Source organism: Harpia harpyja, chromosome 11, assembly GCF_026419915.1.
Source record: "Harpia harpyja isolate bHarHar1 chromosome 11, bHarHar1 primary haplotype, whole genome shotgun sequence".
In the NCBI taxonomy this organism is placed as follows: Eukaryota; Metazoa; Chordata; class Aves; order Accipitriformes; family Accipitridae; genus Harpia; species Harpia harpyja.
In genome coordinates, this window is record NC_068950.1 from 25,277,329 (window position 1) to 25,300,906 (window position 23,578).

The 23,578-nt window shown below is 36.5% G+C and overlaps 1 protein-coding gene across 2 annotated transcripts in view; it reads left to right on the forward strand.

Annotated features, from left to right (window-relative positions):
* Positions 1–23,578, forward strand: part of DPYD (dihydropyrimidine dehydrogenase) — a 368,019-nt gene that overhangs the window by 151,196 nt on the left and 193,245 nt on the right. For both annotated transcript variants that reach the window (XM_052801600.1, XM_052801601.1), the window contains 3 exons: positions 16,980–17,087; positions 20,847–21,016; positions 22,695–22,905. In XM_052801600.1, coding sequence (XP_052657560.1) covers positions 16,980–17,087; positions 20,847–21,016; positions 22,695–22,905 — 489 coding nt within the window. The remainder of the gene's footprint in view (positions 1–16,979; positions 17,088–20,846; positions 21,017–22,694; positions 22,906–23,578) is intronic.

The following is a 23,578-nucleotide window of genomic DNA, read 5'->3' on the forward strand; positions in this document are numbered from 1 at the left end:
AGTACAAGGCTTCAGAAATTTTGAATATTCCGTTTTGTTCCTTTCTTCTTCAGTGTCATGATAGGACTGCATTTATGGCATCTTTCTGATGGCTCCATTTGCTGAGTGCATCATTCTTTTTATCTCTTTCCAGGTTTTTAAGTAATCTTAGTTGGATGTGTGATTTACCTTTTGTTAATTAATATTCCCTTATTCTGTAAAATCTATGTAATTAGGAATTTTGGTTTCAGTACAGAGTTCTAAACGATCTGTAAATGATTGAATGAATAAATAATTAAATAGAAAAGTCCCCCAAACCTCCCCTATGCTGCCTCAGTAGTAACCTCTTTATCTTGCAAAGGCTGCATTTAGAAATAGTTTTGTTTCTTGCCCCCTCAACAGTTTCTTCATTCAAATATTCTGAAATGTGGCTTAATTTATTACTTTGTTCCTGAGCTATGAGTCTCTGAAAATGGCTTTTTCTTTTCTGTTAAATCGGTGATAGAGATGGCCATGGAAAAAAGAAGTTGTCTAACCTATAAATATATATCTGCTCAGCGTTTGATTGCAGACTCAAGAGAGGTTGTAATCCTAATCCCTCCCTCCAAAAATTTGAAGACATGAACTTTTGGAAAGACCTGTATTTACAGGTATGGAGCTGTACCTGTGCATATGCTTGGTGATGTGATTGTCAGTGCAGGGTTATCAAGCTGGTAGATTTCATTGTGCATGCTATTCTTTTAGCATACAGATCTGATTTTGCATTTGAATGCATAAGTGAATACTTGTTTTCTACTTATATGTGTACTATAATAAGAAATAAAGTGGTGGTTACCAGAATGCAGAAGTCAGAGGTAGATTTTTTTTTTTTTTATTTTAAGCAGAGGATTCTGTTTATCCGAGTCTCTTCTCACACAACTGTTGTTGTTGCTAAGGTTAATTAAAGTCATTCTGTGGCAAGTGTTCAAGCAGGCATAGTCTAATTTTATATGTGAAGCAAAACTAATTTATCATTAAAAATACTGGTGTGAAAGGCTCGGTTTGGTAGAACTGATTTGGTGATGCTGAACTTCTGAAAGACAATTTTGTCAATAGGGCAGTGGATGTACAAATCAAGATTTTCCATCTGAATGGTGGGATTTTTACATGGACTTTAAGGAAGCTCTGGTATTGAGCAGTATCAGTTGTAACCTGTTAAAAAATGACATCAGAGGTAGAATTAATGTTCTTACGTGTTGCAAATACCCACGACTGTAGGTAGTGATATTTAAGAAGTTGTTTTTAAATACTAATAACTTAAATAATCTGAGAATGGAGGAAAATTGTATTCAGTTTTGGATTTAAAGTGCTTGGCCTTGTCCTATACTCCTATTTTACAAGATTAGTGACTATTTTTGTTGAGTAAGACAAGGCCAGCTCCATCACTGGGAAGGCGACTGTGAGGTGGCAAGATGTGGTTTCTGCAAACAAGTATGTATAGTATTAAATGGAAGCATGGAAGGAGGTTTCGGAGGGAAGCTTCAAAGATTAACTTTCCAGCCTTGTGTGAGAGTTATGTTTTTTAGTTCTCCATCCCTGAGCTTTGTTTCTTTGTAGCATGGGTAGATGAAGAAAGGGTCTGATTTCTAGTACACTGCCACTGGCTAGGAGAGCTCTGTAACCAATAGAAACATACAGGGCCTGTGGAAAATGCCTGTAGATGCCTGTGAATTTCTCTTAATTTACTGTGAATGTCTGGTACCTATGCCCTAATAGGGAATACTTTTCTTTTACCTAACTGTATTAGTGGATTTTTCAAATCCCAGATAAGAAATTCAGAAATCTTTCCATGGCTTAGGACCTCAACAGGGGGTATTTCATAGAATCATAAAATAGTTGCAAGGGGCCTTTGGAGATTGTCTAGTCTAGCCCCCCAGCTCAAAGCAGGGTCAGCTAGACCAGGTTGCCTAGGACCGTATGCAGTTGGGTTTTGAACATCTTTGAACACATAAGAAGGCTTGCTCTGAAAATCTCCTGGCACTCCTGAGCTTCTTTGCCTCCAAGGCAGTCTCTCTGCTGAATAGCACGTCAGTAATGTAGAGACATACAGATCTTTCGGAAGACAAGGTATAGATCCCGAAGATACTTAGGCCCAAATCAACTAGAGTATTTAGGTGCACACCCATGAAGAGGTTCATTTCAAGTACTGTATTCAGTTGTGGTCCATAACACCTTTAACTGTGTTACAGTTAATGTTAGATTTCTGCAGGAAAACTTTTTTCAAAACTTGATTTTGTTGTGAGTGCTCTCACAAATGTATCTGACTTTCACTACCCAAATTGCCTACAGATCCCAGCTAGGTTTTTCTTTATGGCACATACATAGTCCCAAAAGACTGCCAAGTGTATTTCTGAACAGATTTCCATGTTCAAAAGTATTTGTACTAATTGTGCAAGTAAGCATGTTTATTATATTTTGATCTTCAGTGTATTTTTGTTTCAACTCTAAACAACATGTTATCAATGATTGTATTTTATAATTGTATGATATCAATTATTGACCACTGGCAGACACTTTAAAAAAAAAAAAGAAGTTTGGTACTCTTTAAAATTAATTTTTACTATTCTACTATTACACTGAATAATTGTTTCTCCTCAGTCTCTCTTCATAATTTGCATGGATAATATTTCTGCTAAAGAAGACATAGATAGAATGTAGCAATTTTTTAGCATAAAGGAATTGAAGATAATCACTGAGCTTTCTCGATTCATTGATTAGCCTGAGAAAGTCTGATAGCTAACCAAGGGTTTCCAAACAGTGTCAAAATATTCAGTAGCAAGTTGATGTTGACATAATTGAGGTTGAATGTATTAATTTTGTCTTAGTGATGCAGAAATCTATGCATTTTAATACTGACTTTGGTCTGGGTGTGATCCAAAGCACAGTGAAGTGCCTGATGCTGTGAACAACTAAACTTTTTCTTTAATTGTGCAGCACTCAGCCTTTGTCAGATAGTGGCCAGCACACCAAGCAGGTAGTTCTAAGACTGGACAGACAGCAAAAAGTGTCTTGACAGTGTGCAGAGATTACTTTGTATAAAAAAAGATGGAATATTTCAAATTATCTCAGTATGTGCTTGTTGGCGTTACAGTGTATCCTCAAAGCCCTTCACAGTTCTGAACAAAAGTTATCTTTTAAGTCAAAATAGAACAGTGAAATAATAAAATACAGTAGACCCCCAAATAGTCTTTAATACAATGAGCCTGATTTCGGGACCCCCACAGAAACCTATCTTCAGTTTACCTCCTGAGGATTAATAGAAAAGCTGCATTTACTAGAACTGCCAAATTCTACATTTGACAAAAATTAAATGTTTTAAAAAGAAAGAATAGCACAAACTGCATCTTAAATTTATGCTAGTAGCATTGAATTTAGGCACTTGAAAGCAATTTCAAGAGCAGATTTGCATACAACAGAAACCTGTAAGCAAATTGAAAGTGCTGTTTAGGATTCAGAGGAACAAAATGCATACTCCATCTCTGACATAATTTGTCTTGAGGTTTATGAAATAATTTTTCATCGGATTATAATATTTAAAGTAATTAAAGATACAATTTGCTATTTAATAAACAACGTGTTTTGTAACTTCATTAAAGATGCTGCCTTTCTTAATTGTAATGGTCCAAAAGGTTGTCAGTGAACTGTACATTAACTGCAGAGATAATAATGATTTTATATGCTAGTAATTTTTAAATGAATAACTCATGTAGTTTTTCAGCCACATGGGGAAAATAATTTACATTCCTAAAGCTTACTTTGGTATTAACCCCTTTACTTGGGGAGAGTGGATATCCTTGTATAAAATGTTCATTTGTTTTACATTAACACTAATGCAAGCATGTAGGACCCACTGGTGTGAAAGGATTAAAAGCAGCAGCATTAGACAAGCATGAACATTTCAGAGAGAAATCCTTGCTAGAGGGACCTATTGGGACCGTGTAACTTGATTTTCTATCTATTGATCAGATGCTTCTTGGTTTTGTTACCATTTGAAACTCCACTGGGAGAGAATCTTCCTGCTGTAGGACTCATGCTCACTCCTTGGTATGTTTGTGTGCCTGGACTAATATTAGTATGGGTCGGATGCCGTGTCAGGGGAAGCATACGCTCTCTTGGGAGTATTTGCACCATTGGCTGCAGGCTATTTTAGGCATCTAGTTTTAACTTCCTGAAACAGTCATCTCTCTGGACATGGCCATCTCTTCATGGACTGAAAAGGAACATAGGCTCCTACTTCTTTGACGCTTTAAGTATCACAAAAATTAGTTGCTTAACATAAGCAGTATAAATTTCCCATTTTGAATTTTTTACTTAGCCACCAAAAATAAGCTGAAGAGGAGGAGGGATCTTGTGCGTGTGATTATGCAGATTTCTGCACCCACAAGCCAAGTACCTGACCCATAATCTTAAGTGACAATGTTTCACTTCATGTTCTTGACTGTTGGGCATTGAGGAGGCTTTTGGAGATCTTCACCATCATTTCTCTGTCTGTTTTCTAGACAGTAGCCTGATCTGAGGTTCAACTGCATTATATTTAGTGCCCTGTCAGCAGTATGTGAAACACCCAAGGAAAACTCAGGTACTTGTTGAAAATGGTATAATTAGTTAATAAAGACAGTCCGTCTTTGAATAAAATTTCATATGAAATACAACATATGCTGATGTTGGGAAAGGAATTCAGACTTAATTAATGCATTAAAAAAACCCTTAGACAATCTGTGACTTCTTTCTGTCATTGACCCTTAACTCAGAATAGGGTCTGGTCAAAGTATGACCTTGCTTAGTTATTTCCAGTAAGTGAAAGCATGCAGGGGTAGCTATATAGGTGGTTTAATGTTTCTCAGCTGATCTACTTGTGTAGGAGAATATCACGTTAGTAGGATATTTACATAAAACTCCTTGCTACAGCTGCTTTTAAAAGGAAAGGCAGATAAATATGTGCTTAATGATAAGGGTATCGATGTGAAGTGGGTAAATGACCTGAGCGAGAAAGCTCATTGACCCTCCAGCATGTTACACAGGAATGTCATATTTGTTGCAGCATACTCTGTACTGACACACATCATGTGACAATCTGAGAAGATAAATCCTCTGACGATGCATACTTATTATTCACCTGCAATTATAAAACTGTGTGCTATTTTTCTTAATTGATAGTGAACACTGGAGCATAATCAAGTTGAAAGTGACTCTTCAGAATGTTGCTTTAAAGAAATGAGTAAGAAAGTCTTCTCAAATGTTTTGATAGATGATTCATGGCACTGGAGCTGCTGACGAGGAGCCAATATAGCCAAGCCTATAAATATGCTGTTACGAGAACTCTGGAAACATGCGTTCTGGTAGTGTGACAGATTCAAAAAGTGCTTTTTCTACTGCAGTAGGTTTCTAAAGTTGCTTTCTTCGTGTTCTACATTCAGATACCATTGTCTAATTAGACTAATTGGCTGGCAAATTTGCCTTCCTTTAAATAAAATTAGTTTGGAGATGAGAGAACAAATACCATCAGAAACCTGAATTACTCTTTTTTTTCTGTAATAATTGTTTATTTTTAACAAAGCAGAACCAGGCTTTATTATTTCTAGTGAATTTCTGTTTAATTTACTATATATGACACATTTCCAGAAGGAACGAATATTGGCAGTCTATTTATAAACCTTTAAACAAAGTAATCATAATGGAATAACTGACCTCCACCTTACCTGCAATGGCAGTAATGGATACAGCTCTAACAAATAACTGTTACCTGATGGTATTTTAACAAAGCGAACAGGCTTATATCAGTACATGTGCATTTTCCTGTGTTTTGTAATGTCTTCTGAAGATGCAAAATACACTGAGGATAATGAGAATGAATGATAGCTTAGATTTGTTCTTTGCTTGAACTGCTGGTTGTATTAAATCCACAGCTCCTGTGCAGAACTACAAATCTGTAACATCCATTTCAGATGAATTTGGACACCAGGGTCTGCATTCTTTTATTCTTGGTCCAGAGATTAAAATTGATCACGGGAGACACAAGGGAGCAGATTTTAGTATCGCAGCTCAATGTGGTTAACTAGGATAGTGCATGGCTTCTGTTCTACTTAACTGTGCACATACAGGTTACAAATATTATTGATTGCAAGGGTCAGTGAAGGCTGGAGGGAGGTTATGTTGCTTGATGCTATTCGGTAATTTTTAAGGGACGAGAGCTATGAACCCTCATAGCAGCTGGGACAGGTACAGTTTAAATCTGACAAATGGAGATTTATGTTTGTGTGAGCTGGCAAAACCCTTCAGGTAGAAATAATAAATGGAAATTTGATAGGTTGTTTTATCATAGGTCAAATAATGTGCTGTAGAAGAAGGGGGAAAAAAGATTTAATTATTACCTTTTCATCAGAATGCACTGATGATAGGTTTTCAGTTTTACATCTGTGCTGCAGAAAAATGAATAATGTTTAGAAGTCTTCTTTTGAGGCTTCATATTAAAATATACGTAGAGATGGTTTACCTGAAGTGATTAAAAAATGCAGCATAGGTGGAATGATATGGGAGTAATTACTGAATAAGCTTTATAGCATCTTTTTGTTCTTCCACGTGGACAAACCCAGTGTATTAATATTCTAAGATTTAAGATAAGACAATATAATATGTTAACAAAGAACTGGGAAACAATATTTGTTTCCTATATCGAAATTTCAGATAGAATGGTAACTATTCAGTAGCATTTGGAAGACATTGCTGGTTTACACTGAAGACTTTTACATTTGAAAAAAAAAAAAAAAGGTTGGGGTGAATCCTTGTTACGTTTTAAAAATAGGAATAGCTAGAAAGTCCTATATTTTGCAAGTATTATTTAGTGTGTGGGATTTTCCTCCTGGATAAGTAAGATTTTACAAGTATTTAATATAGATACAGTTATATAGGGTGCAAAGCTATAATTGATCCAGCCTATTGTTTCATAGTCGCTATATTCAAATAGAATGGAAGCTACGGAAGTGGCATGCAACAGAGTAATAGTAGCAGATTTAAGAGAAACGGCTATAGTTAGATGTTTCTCTGATTCTTAACTGTTCTATTTAATTAAATTTAGGAAACAATATTATAAAAATCAGTGTTTATATTTGTAACACTTTGATACCACCTATCAGCTATTATACTACTATTACATCAAAAATACAGGATGATTTTAGTTAGTACAAGTTGATGTTGTCTCAGTACACCTCATTGCAACTTCCTTGCTGTACAGTGCCTGAGATCTGACCAAAGGTATTTTTCCAGAATATCAATGACTTAATTATTTCTCATATACTTCTACAGGATGAATTTGCTGCCTTTGATAGATTTTTTTTTTTTTTTAGCTGTTGATTTGCAACAGTGTAGAGGTCTAGTATTTATTTTAATTTGTGATGCCAACTAAGCATTTGTGTTTTCTTCTTTGTGAAAGTTTTCGATCAGTTTTGTTCTCATTTTATCTATTCTCTGCATACTTACCATATGTAGCTTCTATTGATCCAACTTTTCAAGATTTTTTCCCAATTTTTTTAAAATAAAAAATGAATATGAAGAGATGCTTTCTATGCTAACATTTGATTTTCCCTTTGTAAATTTTCATTGGCTTTGATTATTCCAATATGCCAGCATGACTGCCTATAAACTGGACATATTAGACAGGTAAGTTATAATGAATCTACTTGGGGAAAGATACTGTTTCTATTGCAAACAGTTATTGTAGTATTTTCTGCTTTCTTTTCAGGAGTCAGTTGCTCCCAATCTCTCTGTCCAGTTTATTTGCTTTCGCTTCTACATATTCGGATTTTCTATACTGTATAAAAATTACTTTATTGTGACATGGTTTCTGAGATGATAGATTTTTTTGTGTCCTTCAAATTACTGATAGAGAGTCCCCAAGGAGGTGATCTTGCTTTTGTGGCCACTTCACTTCAGCACCATTTACTGAACAAGAGTAAGCATTGGGGCCAGTTTCTTCTCCTCTAGCGTGGTGCAGCATATCACACTGACAAATAGTTATCTGGCTGGTGTCTGGAGGAAACACAGCCCCCCTGTGTCTTTGCTTTGGTAAGTGCTAGGAAAAAACTTGTAGAAGGAAGAGGGAAAGGAACTGACGACATTAGCATGTCAGATCTTAAACTTCAGCATCCCTGCTATGCCGGTTCAAGGATGCTCCTGAATAATGACAGCTTATGCTAGTGGTAAGAAGTGACCAAATTCCAGTCAGGACTAAAAATCCAGTTCAGCTCTATTGTAAGCAGACTGGAGCAAGCTCTTTTCCTGTGTGGAATGGTACATTCTTATGTTAGAGATGGATTTGACTGAGACTACTAAATGCATTTTTGCTAGTGACCTTTTCAGATTTGTCGCCAGTATAAAAATTGTTTCCAAGATGACATAAGAAAGGTTTGCAGCAATATTCCACGTTGTTTTTTACAGCAGATGTTTCTTCAGTTACTCTGTATTACAATTCACAAAACTCTTATGTTCTACAAATCAAGATTCATAGCAAACTGTTTCAGTACTTTAAGTCCTGCAATAAACAATACCAGGCAGAACAGAACCAGAGGGAAGGTAAGCAGACTTATGCATTCATCCTTCCCTATGATGAGGTTTACTTCATAGTAATCTTCACATTTTAGCAAGTCATTTCACCAGAACTACCATCTAACCTCCTAGCATCCTCAGTTTAACTATCACTTCAAATATGGGCAACATTAAGTATCAGTTTCCAACCTGAGAAGAAAGGCTAGAATTACCATCTGTTCCTTAATTTACAAAGCTGTATATCTTTGTCCAACCTAGTATCACTTCCAGTGTGTCCTTTAAAGAATTACGTTTTAAAAACACTTAGTGATACTGTTTGCTTCAGTTCTGAGGTATGCGTTTTAAGAAAGTGCTTTTAGAGGATATGTGCTCAAGTCAAATTGGGAGTTGAAAATCTTTATGGTGCTTAATTGAATACCAGATATTGAGAATTGCAAAATCACCACATAATTTCTCCAGATCTTTGTTTAATCATCTTGAAACACTGATGATTTTCACTAAAACACATTACCTTAGTCATATTTGAGTGTTATCCCAATAGGATTTGAAGTGCAGGTCCCATATGTTGACCATAATAAAATTAAGAAGAGCAATTAAGACCAGAGGTAGGCTGCGGAGTGTAGGCTAAAGCCCTGAGAAAAGCTGGACTGATTATGATATAACCAACTTAGGGGTGGACTCTGTATTTGATGGGGCTAATGAGTTATGGTTCACCTTTGGACATTTTGGTTGACATTAGATGCCAATCTAATCTGATCATGGGATCACTAAATGTTGTGAGAGCAGACCACAGGGCTGCAGTGTTTTGTAATCGAGGCTCAGACATACAACACTGATTGCGTGGTCATAATCCTAATTTCCATCACTCACGTGAATTGATTCTAAACTCTGCCTGTGATTCCCATCTGCAGTTTCTGATGCCTAGATCTTGTGAAATTTTGGCTACATCTAAACTGGGATTGGACAATTGGCTTCAAAGAGAAATTGGATTATAAGAACAAATCTAGTTCTGGCTGATCTGACTGCTTCATTCCTGTTAACTTCAATACCATTTGCAAGAGCTCAGATCCTTGTCTCTGTGTCTAATTTAGCAACAAAGTAAGGTGTGAGACCTATAGACTGCATTACTTCCAGGTTCAGCTACTCATTCAGATGTTTTTAAAAGGCATTATGGTATGGACATAGCTGTTCAACTTAGAATGTACTGCAGCAATTGTGTATGGCTCTTATTAGATGTGAAGGGTGTTCTTTCACATATGCTGTATACAGTGTTCATTCTAACTTCAGGGTAAGAAAAGGCTAACCCAAGTGCCTTGTAGTTCTTTTACTTTTTACCTTTACTTCTCTTTTTCTATGAACGAGGCCTTTAGCCATCATTAGGGAATTACTCCTACAAACCTTGCAAGTGTACCTATTCCAAAGTAGAGAAATCATTAATAAAAAACAGTAAAAAGGAGCAGTTATATTACAAAATAAATCTACCAGGCTTACAAAGAAAACAAATTTGAAAGAGCCACCTGCTGTGGAGATGAGGCAGTAATCTCAACAGCAGGAAATAAATGGAGAGAGGAAGAAAATACAAAAGCATAGACATTAAAAAAGTAATTAAAACACTTATCTCCATCGACATACATAGCAAACAAAAAAAAATCAACCACCTAGAAAACATACTCTATTGAACCTCACAACAGGAAGTAACAAAGCTGCCACCATAAAAAAAAAATCTCCAGCAAAACGAGAGAGATCCTTTAAAAATACAAGCCTCAAAAGTATTTACTAATTTGTTAATCACTAATGGACTGACCTTGAGAGAAGCTGAGCACCTGCAGAGCATTTGCAACTTTACTGGGCATTTAGTCTTTCAGAAGCAAACCTTTAAAAATGTAGAGAGAGTAACTCTTTAGATACCATTGGCTTTCTGTTCCATTTCTGATGAATGTCATAGCACAAATCGTAATGGTGTGTTTAATATAATCAGCTATGATGTGGCACAGCTTAGGTACCATATTTGGGTAATGCACTTTAGTATAGTTCATATCTAAATTGTTATGTAATATTGATCCATGGACAGCAATGTTATCAATATTGATACAAATGAATGTAACTTCTTATAAACAAATAGGTAGAGCATATGCCACTGCATACAAATAGATTCTGTCATGTCTAGGGAAAACTGTAAATTTGACAGCTATAAGAATTTACTGTTTCAATGTTACATTTCAAGAAAATACTTTAACGTACTTAAAACTCATGGTCCAATTTATACAATTCATGGATTGTGTGACATAAAACTGCTTTAAATACATAGATTTTGGTCTCCATTTCCCCAGACCACAAACTAGACTTGTTGAAGAAGAACAGAACATGCAGAAATATTAAAGGATGCTTATGCGCTTGGAATTTACAATATGTTCTTTCTTCTCTGCCGTGCACCTTTGTAGTCACTCTGACCATATGGTACCTGTAGCTGCAAGTCTCTGGGCAAGTGTGAAATGTTATCAGAAGTGTTACATCTGAAATATTTTTATATGGTAACACAAGGAGCAAGTTGGAACACTGGGTGCATAAAAGGGCAGGGAGAAGGGACAGTATGGATACTTCTCTATTAATTCAAAAGGCCCCTTTCAGAAGGGAAATGGTGGATTTAGAAATTCACCTTTAGAGGGCAATTATCTTAGCTCTGTATGTACTTTAGCACATCTTTTTAAGAAAATACCCCCCCCCATATAAACAAATATTGTTAACAAAAATAACTTATCAGAGCATGTCAGCTCCTCTCTAAACTTCGTATCAGTCTCTGTCCATCAGCCTTCCATGGCTCCTTTGCCTAGGGCACATGAGTGGGCACAACTTGTTATTCCTATTCCTCAAGCTGGCCAAAGGTGAGGTATTGCTGGTGCAGAACCTATGCTGCCTCATTACTGGGCTACATTCAAGTTTCTTTTGCTGATTAGCAGGCTGGGTCTCAGGTTGTCTGGGCTTAGCCTCTCAGGTATTATTTCAGGCGATTTGCATTGCCACCAGAGCAGATACACAGCTAATAATATGTTTCTTCTGCCCACATCTAGTTTCTTATGAGATTCATGCATTTTTCTTCTCATTCTCAGTAGATTCTCACAGTTCAAGGCTTTCTACCTGGTCCTAGGATCTCCTGGGCCCCCCTTCCTCAGCAAATCCCTGTCATGGAGGCTGGGAAGGGCAGAACAAGAGTTTTCTCTATAAATGTGATTTTTCAAAATCTTGTTTAACTTTGAAACATGAACAGGTTTTCATGGATATGGCAAAAGGTGGAAAGACCTCCCTACCCTCTAAATTTCTACCTAATGGTCCATATTTATATGACATAAGAACATTTAAAAAAAAAAAAGTGAATGGGGTTTCATGTTGGTTTGCCAGTTTTAAGAGGTAGAAAATTGGATGTCATTGGCCAGTGAATCCAATTTTCTTTGTTTTCTTCTGAGTTCAGTTTGGACAAGTTCATAAAAGTAATATAATTTTGAAACAAAGTTGAAAGATTCATTATAAAAAATGTCAAAATAGAGTGTCTTGGCTTTTAAAAAAATAGTTCTTGGTATATTCAAACACAGGTTGCATTCACCAGCCTGAATTTACATTTTTACCTGAAAGTAAGGAGTTGGTAAAAACAATTCAGCCAATTCTCATCTTGAAAACTCTCTTTTGTCAGGATAGCAACAGCTAAGAATGCAAAGAGAGGGAATATTGCTTGAAAGGTGCTAGCTATTCATTTGTTTACCTGGTCCAGCTTAAGTTTTTCCAGAATGTGGTATTATTACATTTAAAAATGAAGCAAACCAGACTTTTCAGCGGTTGATGTGAGGGAAAACTGAAAACCTCACAATGCTCTATTAAGTTTTGTCCCTGTAGGCTACTGTATACTTCCACTTCAACTTCAGCTCCTTTTTTTGTCTGGAGATTTGTTTTCAGTCAGGTGCCAGTGAAAACTACATTTGACCCTCACCAAGGACGAAGGCTTATTTTGTATGTCAGTTATTAAGACTGGCTGAGAAGTTCATTTGAAACTGCAAATCTGCCCAAACATGTCAGATTTAAGTAATCCAAACAATGAGTTCGGGTTCAGAAGGCATTCCTGTTTCTGGGGAGAGGGGATTTGATCAAAATAGGAGAGAGAGAGAGATATGCTGTGCCTCTACTCCCGCTTTAGTTTTCCTTTCCAGACCAGGCTAATAGTTACAGTAATAGCAGCAGTATTTATTTCCTTTTCAGACTTAGCCGATTGATGTGTTGACGTGCCTTGATTTATTTGGTGCAGCAATCAAGTGGACTAGGTGCATTGCTTTGCATGCCAGTACCTTACATTGTGTATGCATCACTCTTCTATATTGCCTTGTATATCTGACAAATTGCCTCTAATCATTTAGTGATTCATATTTCATCTGGACTAGAGAATTTTGAGAGGATCTAAATTCTATCTCTTTAAATGGAGACAATGGACTTAACACCGCGAGTTAAGAAAATTGACATGCATCAGTATTGTGACAACAAAGAGTACAGGATCTTGACAGGAAGCAGTTGTTTCTTCTAATATATATATGCATGTATATTTTGATATGTATATATAAATGATATGAAAAAGGGAGGATAAAGTCTGTGTTTTCCAAAGCCACTGTTACAGTGGCTAATGACTTTGGAAGGTATGTCAGACATGGGAGAGACACTGATGCTGAGGTATAGCCCACTGGAGATGGGGTTGTGAGGATCAAATGAAGGCAAGAAGGAAAGAGGGCTTCATACTAAGAGAGTGATGCTTACTGAGAAACAGATGGAGCATCTGGAGATAAAAGGCGCAGGGCCTAGCAAACCAGAGGGTCAGGAATAGAGATTAATTGCTTTCTATGCTGTACCTGACCCAGACTGCGACTGTCTAGATTACCTTTTTGCAAAGCTGACCTAGATCTGTCATGCAAGCTCTTATTTTCATAATGTTTCTACTTTCTATGTTCTCAGTAAATGTTGTTTTCTACAGCCCATGAGGCTTCATTGTGTGGTTTGTATATCAGTTGCTTCAGAAGCTTGTTCCCTGGCATCAGCAGGTAAAGGGACTGAGGCTTCAGGAAGTCCAGGGCTTTGGCTGCAGAAGGCGAGGGGCCAGGCATAGCCCTCTGCTTGTGTACGGGTGTGCAGAGCCCATCTGAACAATGCCAGTGGAATTGTCTTTCTAGGCTGTCTCCTCTTGGTTGTCTTTCAGAAGAGTTGTTCTTCAGTGCAGGTGAAAGAAATAATTGCTATCACTAGATTTTGATATAGGTTATTTAAAGACAGGAGACCTAGAATAGTGAAAGATTCTTTCAGGACAAGAAATACCAAGTAATAAATAAAAAAGCCTTTTAAATGGCTTGCAGGTAGATTTGGAGAGCAGAGAACTAACTACCATTGGTTTCAGCCTAAAACGTAGGGGAAAGACCTCATGTTTTTCCAAGCATTTTTTCTTGGGCAGCTCCTGGCTATTTTGTACTAGTGTGTGAATTCGCTTTTGCTAAAGGATCTCTCTGATTTATCTTCAAAGGGTATTTCTCTTGGTTCATTATTTTGACCTAAATTGTGTCTTTCATAGATGACTGGGGTTTTTTAAATTTTATTTCTCCACTAAAAGCATTTGCTTGAAACTACATTTTTCCTCTACAGCTGTTTTTTCGTCAAATGCTCTCTCTCCTGAGAGGCTCTTGGCTATTTATCAATATTTGATCTGTCTGTAAAGCATACTTCTGTGGGGTGGCCATTTATTATGAAATGGTTTGTCTCTAAAGTGGATCTTATCAGTTCTTGATCTCTTCCTCTGTTTGTCTGCCTCTGCCTGCCTCTTTCTTGGCTACCTAGTGGCTTTAAGAAGTACTCTATCTCTCTATTTTAACAAAATTAAATGCAATCATAATAATGGCAAATACTAAACAGCAAAAGGAGATACATCAGAATCCAGTACAACTTCCAGCAGATGCTTAGCAAAGAGCTTGAAACTGTGCCAGGTGTTTATAGGTATAAGAGAAAAATCCCCTGCACTTCCTTCAAATGTAAATATTGCAAAATCGGTTTTCATTGACTTTTCAGCAAAATGAAAATAGTAAAATAAATAGCAGAAAATGCCACATATACTGACTACCTATTAGGCTTTTTTTTTGGTCATATCAGCTAGGCTAACCATCATTGAATCCAATGCATTCTTAATCCAACTCCTTTGATTTCAGTGACACTGAACTAGTGATGAGCCTGAACCATGAACATTGCAACATTCCCTTAATTCTACTCTTTCTTCAGCCTATGGGAGCTAAATTACTGATGCTGTTAGAGATGAAATAATTTTCATTAGGAGATGATAAAAGTGGCAAAAATACGTGGAAAAACTATTTGTAAGGGTTTCTCCTTGTTTTTGAGCTGGGATAGATGTTAGGTAGAAAGGAAATTATCTTTAATGCAGACTGCACATCTCACTAATGACAAGAGTGTTTCTCCCAACAGTAAACTGAGGCCTCTGAGCTGGTTTATGGACACCTCAATAGAAATAGTTGCATTACTCTGTCCTCTGCCTGTAGGCAGTCACTGAGAGCTTTTTCTGAGGTACTCTTCTTGCCATAGATGATTTTGCAATATATACATAGAGGAAAACCTATGCGGTTTTAAAAATAATTTCTTTAATGCATTTTACATATTGTATTTTCAATAGCACTAAGTATTTCTGGTAGCCTCTTAAGATACCCATTATTCATTCTTCATTAGCTGATAGTCCAGTCTACCCAGGAAGTACAGCATTCAAAGGTCTTGAAGTTCAGTACATGCTAGTATTTTCTAACCTTATTTTTCTCAATATCCAACTATATAGATCAGCGGCGTTTTGAAAGTCAGGTGTTCAGCAACTGAGTCATGATTTTTTTTATAAAAAGAGATCAAGAAAGTGCTCAATAACATTAGATTTTTGAAATGCAAAAAATTCAGGATTTTTTAATTTGCTTTTTGTCTTGTAGGCCTTTTGAATTCACTGAGAGCACGTTTTCATTTTATTCCCTGAACCTGTTAAAACTAAAAATACACTTTTTTTCCATTTTGTATTATAGTAACTTCATTCAGGGATCTAGAATTTTAAGAAACTTCCCTCATATCAGGTAACTCATGAAAAAATCCTAAGCTTTCTCACGACTGAGTCCTGATCTTATGATATAATGAGACAGATTTTTGCTGCTTCAGTAATATAAAAAGGCCCTAAACCTTCCCTACTTGGTACAGCACTCCTCAATGTGCAATCCTGCTTTATTGTTGACACTAACATGGTGTTATTGGGGTTTTCCAGACCAGTATGTCTCAAAGAGAAGAAAGATTAGTCTGCTGCCATCCATGCCTGAGAATGGAGGGAACACAGATTGCTTTTCATGCTCCAATTCCGCCTGCTTGCTCTGAGGACTCCTTGGTTCTAGTGTGTTTTCTTAGAAAAATTGTTGATGTTTACTCCATTTCAGTATATAATTATTAATTAGCATACTTTGATAATATTATGGCTTTTAGATGTAAATATGAAAGTCAAGGTCCTGTTGAAAATACTCTGATAGATCATTGCATTTGCATGAAAAAACTGTTTTAACTTCTGTGTCAACTAGGCTGTTTTTTTGTGCTGTGCAAATGTTCACACAGCAGCAAGAAGATATTCTTTGATAATTGGAAGATGCTTTTTGCTGCTTTCTTTTAATTGAAAGGTATTTGTTGCTATTATTGGTTGTGAGGTGTACCCCTGTCTGTATCCTATGGCTTCTGTATAAGTGTGTGCTATTAATAACTATAAATAAATATCAGCCAATAAGGACTTTGGGGTTTTGAGAAAACAATCAAGAATGGCAAAAAATGATGGCATACAGATACTCACAGATAAGACAGATCTACAGCATTGCCATTTGTCCTCCTCTCCTCATTGGTTAAGCTGTTTATTATTGCCTCATTTGTATTATCTGCAGACTAGCTATATTGAAGAATGCCTCAGAACAAAGGGAACAAAACCATTTCACAGCAGTAAGTTACATGCGCGTGCAGGTAGAGCAATACAAGAAAAGCTTACAAGAGTCTTCTCTTCCCAAGTAGCTTCCCTGCTTTTGCACCCTGTATATCCTGTTCTCTCTAATCCTTTCCTTTGTGTTTGTTTTGGTATGAGTTATATGAATACACAGGTTATCCAGCAACCTTATTTTCAAGTGCCAGTACTATTAAAAGATCATGAGTTATGTAAGCTACAGACTACAAACATGAAACTACAGTCATCTGTGATATTCTTTTAGAAACATCTAAGGGTTTGTAAAAGTGCTTGTATTGAGGAGGTTTTTGAGAATGTGTATGTAGTGTCAAATATGTATTGGTCATTGAAATTTCCCTTGTAGTTCTGATACGCCTTAAAATATCTGTTTTAGGTTTGCCAGAACCAAACAGAGACAGTATATTCCAAGGACTGAGAATGGATCAAGGATTCTACACATCTAAAGACTTCCTACCTTTGGTAGCAATGGCAAGTAAGCCAGGTGTGTGATATTATGTTTTTGTTGTAATCATGTTCAGTAAGTCATTAGCAGTTACTGATATATCAAAATGGACAGCTGGTTACACAGCAGCACATCCAATTACGAAGCACCTCCCAGTGAATAGGTCTGGGGCAGGGTTTTCTCTTGGTGAGTTGCAACCTCAGGAGTGTGGTCAGGAAAGTCAGTCCTAGAGACTGTAAAGCAAATAGTCATATATAAAAATATAAATACATGGGAAATCATTACCCCTAATAAGTTATATTTGTTATTTTGAATTATATTCAAAAGATGTCATAAGCTTCTCATTTATATAAAGTATCTTGATATAAATAGTATATATAAGATGGTCTGATATTAAAGAAGGTGTTGCCAACCCATATAAGCAGCTGCTTTGTGTATTGTTGATAAATGATTTTACTTGATCCCAAGTCATGTGCTGCATGTTTTACAGACACATTTAAGGGAGCACTAGTTCCTTACCCAAACAACTTACAGTCTAAGACTCAGAACAACAGTAGTATGCCAGGAGTTAGTAAGACAACACTCAGTTCATAGGCACCAAATGCAGTCTAGTTTTATGCTTTTACATCTTTGTTTTGAGTACAGATGGCTGTGTTTGCTCCCCAAGGAGTATAGCTGCTTTCAGTGGCCCTGAATGTGAAGTCATAAGCCCCAGATGGATGTATGAGATGGAGCTCGAGATTTCTACGCCATGTTCCCTCATGGTCTAGATTCCCCAATGTGTTGATAAAAAAGAAATTCCATGTACAGTTTTCTGGGCATATACTTAGTGCAATATGAGGTCTTGTACATAGGACCACATATTTAACCACACATACACCTTTTTTATCTACAAACTGATTTTCTTCTAAGCATTCAGAAATTTCTTTTAGTGTCATACAGGGTTGCCCCCGTATTTGTTAGACTTTCCATAAACAATGTATTGAAGAATATATCTTCTGCAGCAAATCATTCTGCATATAAAAGTTAAGTTTATGCAAAATACTTAAGAAGGGAAATTCTGCATCCCATTAGTCCCATCTCTCTGCTGTTTTGATCAAGTCCTTACTTCTGTCTGTTTTCTTAAGCTCATAGTGACCTCAAATGGGTTGGGAGAAAAGGGTGGGGTTTGTTTGTTTTTTTTTTTAAGAAATAGATGTTTAAAAATGAAACAGATTGAGAATCTGAATTGCAAAACATTTGTGGATTAAAAAAGGAAAAATAAATCCTGCAAAACAATGCCCTCTTGTAATAATTTGACTAAAAATACTTTATAGAATTCTGTGTGGACACATAATAGTCATGTACTGTATGTCACCTGCCTACATGAGGATCCTATATATTGTGATCTGCATCTTTTAGAATGTTGCAAAGTAGCATTCTTGATTTGCCAGGATATGCAATGATATTTTTTTATATTAAGTCTTTGTCGTGGTTTAACCCCAGCCAGCAGCTAAGCACCACACAGCTGCTTGCTCACTTGCCCCACCCAGTGGGATGGGGGAAAGAATTGAAAAAAAGTAAAATTCGTGGGTTAGGATAAAGACAGTTTAATGGGACAGAAAGGAAGAAAATAATAACAATAATAATAACAATAACAATAACAACAACAACAACAATAATAATAATAATAATAATATGACAATAATAATAAAAGGATTGGAATATACAAAACAAGTGATGCACAGTGCAATTGCTCGCCTCTCACTGACTGATGCCCAGTTAGTTCCCGAGCAGCGATCGGCCCCTCCTGGCAAACTCCCCCCAGTTTATATACTGGGCATGATGTCACATGGTATGGAATACCCCGTTGGCCAGTTTGGGTTAGCTGTCCTGGCTGTGTCCCCTCCCAACATCTTGTGCTCCTCCAGCCTTCTTGCTGGCTGGGCATCAGAAGCTGAAAAATCCTTGACTTAGTCTAAACAATACTTAACACACTGATGTTTTCAGTTGTTGCTATCAACAATATTCTCATACTAAATCCAAAACATAACACTATACCAGCTACTAGGAAGAAAATTAACTCTATCCCAGCTGAAACCATGACAGTCTACAATGAAAAAAAGGATGAACTTTGAAGAACTAACCTTTTCGGACTGAGAGTAATAGTAGCTCTTTGTTCTTGTCTGTTAATTAACATGGTCTCTTTTACTTAATTTCCTAGTGTCTGTCTGCAGCTGTAGCAACCTCTGGCTCTCTAAAGCATGGAATTTTAAAATAAAATACGTGTCCTATCCTCTGGCTCTATCCTCTTTTTTTTTTTTTTTTTACAATGACATTTCTCTAAATAATAGACATAATAGACTTATTCACAGTAAAATAGATATTCTGCCTGCTTATTAAGTTCTGAATACCACTTGTTAATATACTTTCCTCCAAAAGGGGTTCTCCTTGCAAATACATAGGTGTGAATTTACCTTGGGAGTGGCCTTGTCACCAAGAGCAAAGTGGGCTGCTGTGACTGATCCATTCTAGACGAGTCCTGTAATGGCACTCTGAGCTGCCATTCCCCTGCTGCGCTTGTGCTTTTTCCACTGCTCAACGTACAATTTTTGTGAAGGATTAAGTTCATTAAAAATAAATGAGGAAAGTTTAGAGAGAATTTTAGAATAAGAAGCCTATTAAGTAAATAGTAAATGCAGTGCCATATAGGGGGGAAAATGATAGCATTTGCCATACATTAAGCATTTTAGAAATGGAGAGAGAATATGTGTATTAGGATGTTGTTTGTCACTCTGTTTATATGTCTAAATTGAAAGCATTGTTTACTTGAAGGATACCTGTGTTTCTTCACAATTGCATGTGAAAATCTGCTGCTACTATAGCAGGATACTCAAGTTACAGTGCAATGATTAAATGGCCAGCTTAGCACCTCCTGAATGAAATTATCACGAGCTCATTGAGAATATAGCTTTATATTGTTTATGGCATTATTTTTTAAATTGCAATAATTTGCCTAATCAACAGTTGTATTTAAGCTTGTGATAAAGTGCAGTCTCATACAAGCCACACACACAGTTCAGTTTTACTTAAGTATTTCTTGTATAATCAAATCATCAAATACAAGCTGTAGATGATGAACACATAATGTTGTCATTCTCTCCATGTAACTTTTTGCAAATTGTTTGTAGAAAGCCACTGTAGTTTAAACACTGTTTTCTCCCAGTGGAAGATCTAGGAATTACTGTAATAACAATATTCTTTCTGCCTCATGTTCAGCTGCTGTAGAGAATAGCCTCTGAGAACCGTGTCATTGCCAGAACAGTGTCAGTGCCTCGTAGAAAATTGACTGAGGGGACTAACTTTGAGAAACTATTACACAAAACTATCAACAACTGGTCATCTTTTGAAAAATACCAAGTATTATTCTTTATAATCTGTTAAAAGGTGTTATTTTTCTTAACTGGGAGGATAATGAATATGATAAGAGAGAAACTTACTTTTTGAATAAAAAGATATCACATTGCTAATTTCATCCTGACAGGACCCACAATCCTACAAACGTGTTGTCATTTGAATTCTTTCCAGATAGAAAGGTGCAGCTGCTTAGAGTACTGACTATGAAATTATGTATATGAGCATATCTTAAAAACGGAAATAAAACTGTCTTTCAGTGAAGCAGAATAATTTGATAGTGACACTCCACGCTTGGAAACTGTAAGATGCAATTTTACACTGCTTTGAGTACAAGTACCTTTTGAGCTGTCATGCAGAAATGGTTTCTCTACTTGAAAATGGGGTTTTCCTTTCATCTTTCAGGGATGTGTGCCTGTCACTCTCCATTGCCATCAATACATGGAACTGTGATTGTACTTGGGGCAGGAGACACTGCTTTTGACTGTGCAACATCTGCTTTACGCTGTGGAGCTCGTCGCGTGTTTGTGGTCTTCAGGAAGGGATTCACTAATATCAGGGCTGTCCCAGAAGAGGTAAAACTAAATAACAGCATTTGTGAGAAGGAATATTGGTTGTTATTTCTACAGGGCCAGAAAGTATGCTATAGGTACTTAAAAGACATCTACTAAAGGTTTTGTTTTAAAAATGCTCTTAAAATGTGTAAATGTTTATTAACGATCTGAGGCCCACTTTATATAGTCTCTGTATAAATAATTTTCCTCTGTTGTACCCGTTTCCTGTAAAGTCAGAGAGGTGCTTTTGCATACAGGGGGTAGAATTTATTGTAAATTAGAAAATACAGTAAAATTTTTAATCTTGGAAGCACCCCAGAGATCAAACAGCCATTTGAGTATTGTAGGTGACTCTTCAGGTCATGGTTAGATCCTAGAATGATACCTTCTGGCTGCTGTCTAATGAATCTCAGTGATCTTGACGTTGCCTTGGGAGCCTATAAAATCTTGTAAGAAAATTACTTACAGTGATTTTGGCTTTGAATCACTGCCAATGGCAATAAAGCAATGTCATTCATCACAGCTTTCAGTGTTCAGTTTGATTTTTAGTTTGGCTTTGCACTTTGGCATTTATCAGGACATCTGCACATTTTGAAACTGACTCTGCTTCCTCAATATATCTATACTACAGGAGGTTTTTTTCAGATTAGATCTCCTTATTTTGGTGGTCTTTTCCATTATCATTTATTTGGTACATACTTTACACTTTTGTATACTTGAGGATATCAGGACATGTAATGCATCTTTATAATGAGATTTATGGTAGTTTGGTCATCTGTTTCAAGAACGTGGGCATCTTAGAGATCTTGTAGAAGGGGAATAGAAGGGCAAAAAAAGTAATAGAGGGTCTCTTGATGCATAATTTACTTCTGTTGCACTTCATTTAAGAATTCTAGACACAATGAGATTACTGAAGCCATTGAACAGACAGACTCATGTGCTATTCATGTTCTTACTAATCAAGAATCAGCTGTCACTGAACCAAAATCTCTGTTAGCAGCCTGGGTAAATTCCTAAAAGTTGTCAGTGTTTGTACTCATCCCATCATGCAGTGGCCTTGAAAAAAAGTAAAATAAAAGTAGCTTCAGCTAGTAATGGGCATGCTAGAATGATGTCAGGTTGGATATTACATATTCAAAAAAGTTGTCATGTAAACATAGACAATCAAATCCTGAAGATTTTGCTAAGACAAAATGCTGTTTGACTTCAGCAGTTTTACCACAGCAGAGATTCAGAAGATCTTAAGTATGGATTGTCATTCAGAAAACTGTTGTTTGCACGTGGTGGTCAGCATTTAATAACATCTTAAAGTCACAGTAAACAGAAATTAGGGCATATACTTAATTAATACTAGGCCTCTTCTTAAAAGACACAGATAGTTGCATAAGGTAACTCTTTTGCCCTTGAAGGAATTATACCTATTCAAAGTAACAGAGAACAATAAGAAAATATATTGGAGAAATATTTGCATTGCAAATTTACCTAGTGTCACTGTCTAGAACTGCTTTATTTAATAGCACGGAAGGCTCTGAAGTTGTTATTAAGATGACTGTATACCGTACACAGGTGACTTCTACTACAGAAGAATGCATGGTAGCATCTTGAGTCAAAAAATGTTGGGGTTTTTGTTTGTTTGTTTGTTTTTTCATAAAAACACAACAATGTTCAAGTTATATATTTTATTGCTTCTACTCTACAGATGGAACTTGCAAAAGAAGAGAAGTGTGAATTTCTGCCTTTCCTCTCCCCTCGGAAAGTTGTACTTAGAGGTGGACAAATTGTTGCTATGGAGTTTGTTCGAACCGAACAAGACAATGAAGGAAACTGGAAAGAAGATGAGGATCAGGTTGTCCGTCTGAAAGCTGATGTGGTGATCAGTGCCTTTGGCTCCGTTTTAAGTGACAATAAAGGTAACCCTGACTAATGCATTCTGTAAATGCTGATTGTTATTTTAGCTGCAGCCATTTCCTGTCCTTTGACAGTTTTGTGAACTCTGGCTTTTTGTGAACCTCTGGAGGTTACACAGTTTGTGACTGCTGGTCCTCTTCACAGGAATTTCTTTGTCCTTTAGGTATACCTCTTAGAACAAAACTTGAAGTTCTGATAACAAAGTAGTTTTCTGTATATCATTGTATAGAGCAGGAACTCAGATTAGAGGTACAGTTGCTCAGTATATATCTTCCTTTCCTCTCAATGCAAATGGGATCTCAAAGAATACTGTTGGGGATTTCTTTTGGTCTCACTAATTGACTTTAGAGAAACTCATTATACTACAACTTTGAACTGAACTGATCTGATCTCTGAAACTTTTTTTTTTTTAACCTATTAAATTAAGCAAGAATTAGGACAGATTCATTATTGTGGTTGAGCTGGTCTGGGTATCACTCATTTCTTGTGCATAGGCAATAGAACTAAGCTTTGGTCTTAAAAATTAACAATTACATAGTTCCATATTAAAGATACAGAAATTGCCATATAGATGGCATTTCAGAGACTGAACGAATTGTCTGGATGTAGCAGAAAGAGAGCTGAAGAACATGAGTACAACTAAGAACATGGGAACTGAGCAAAGCTCAGGCTGTT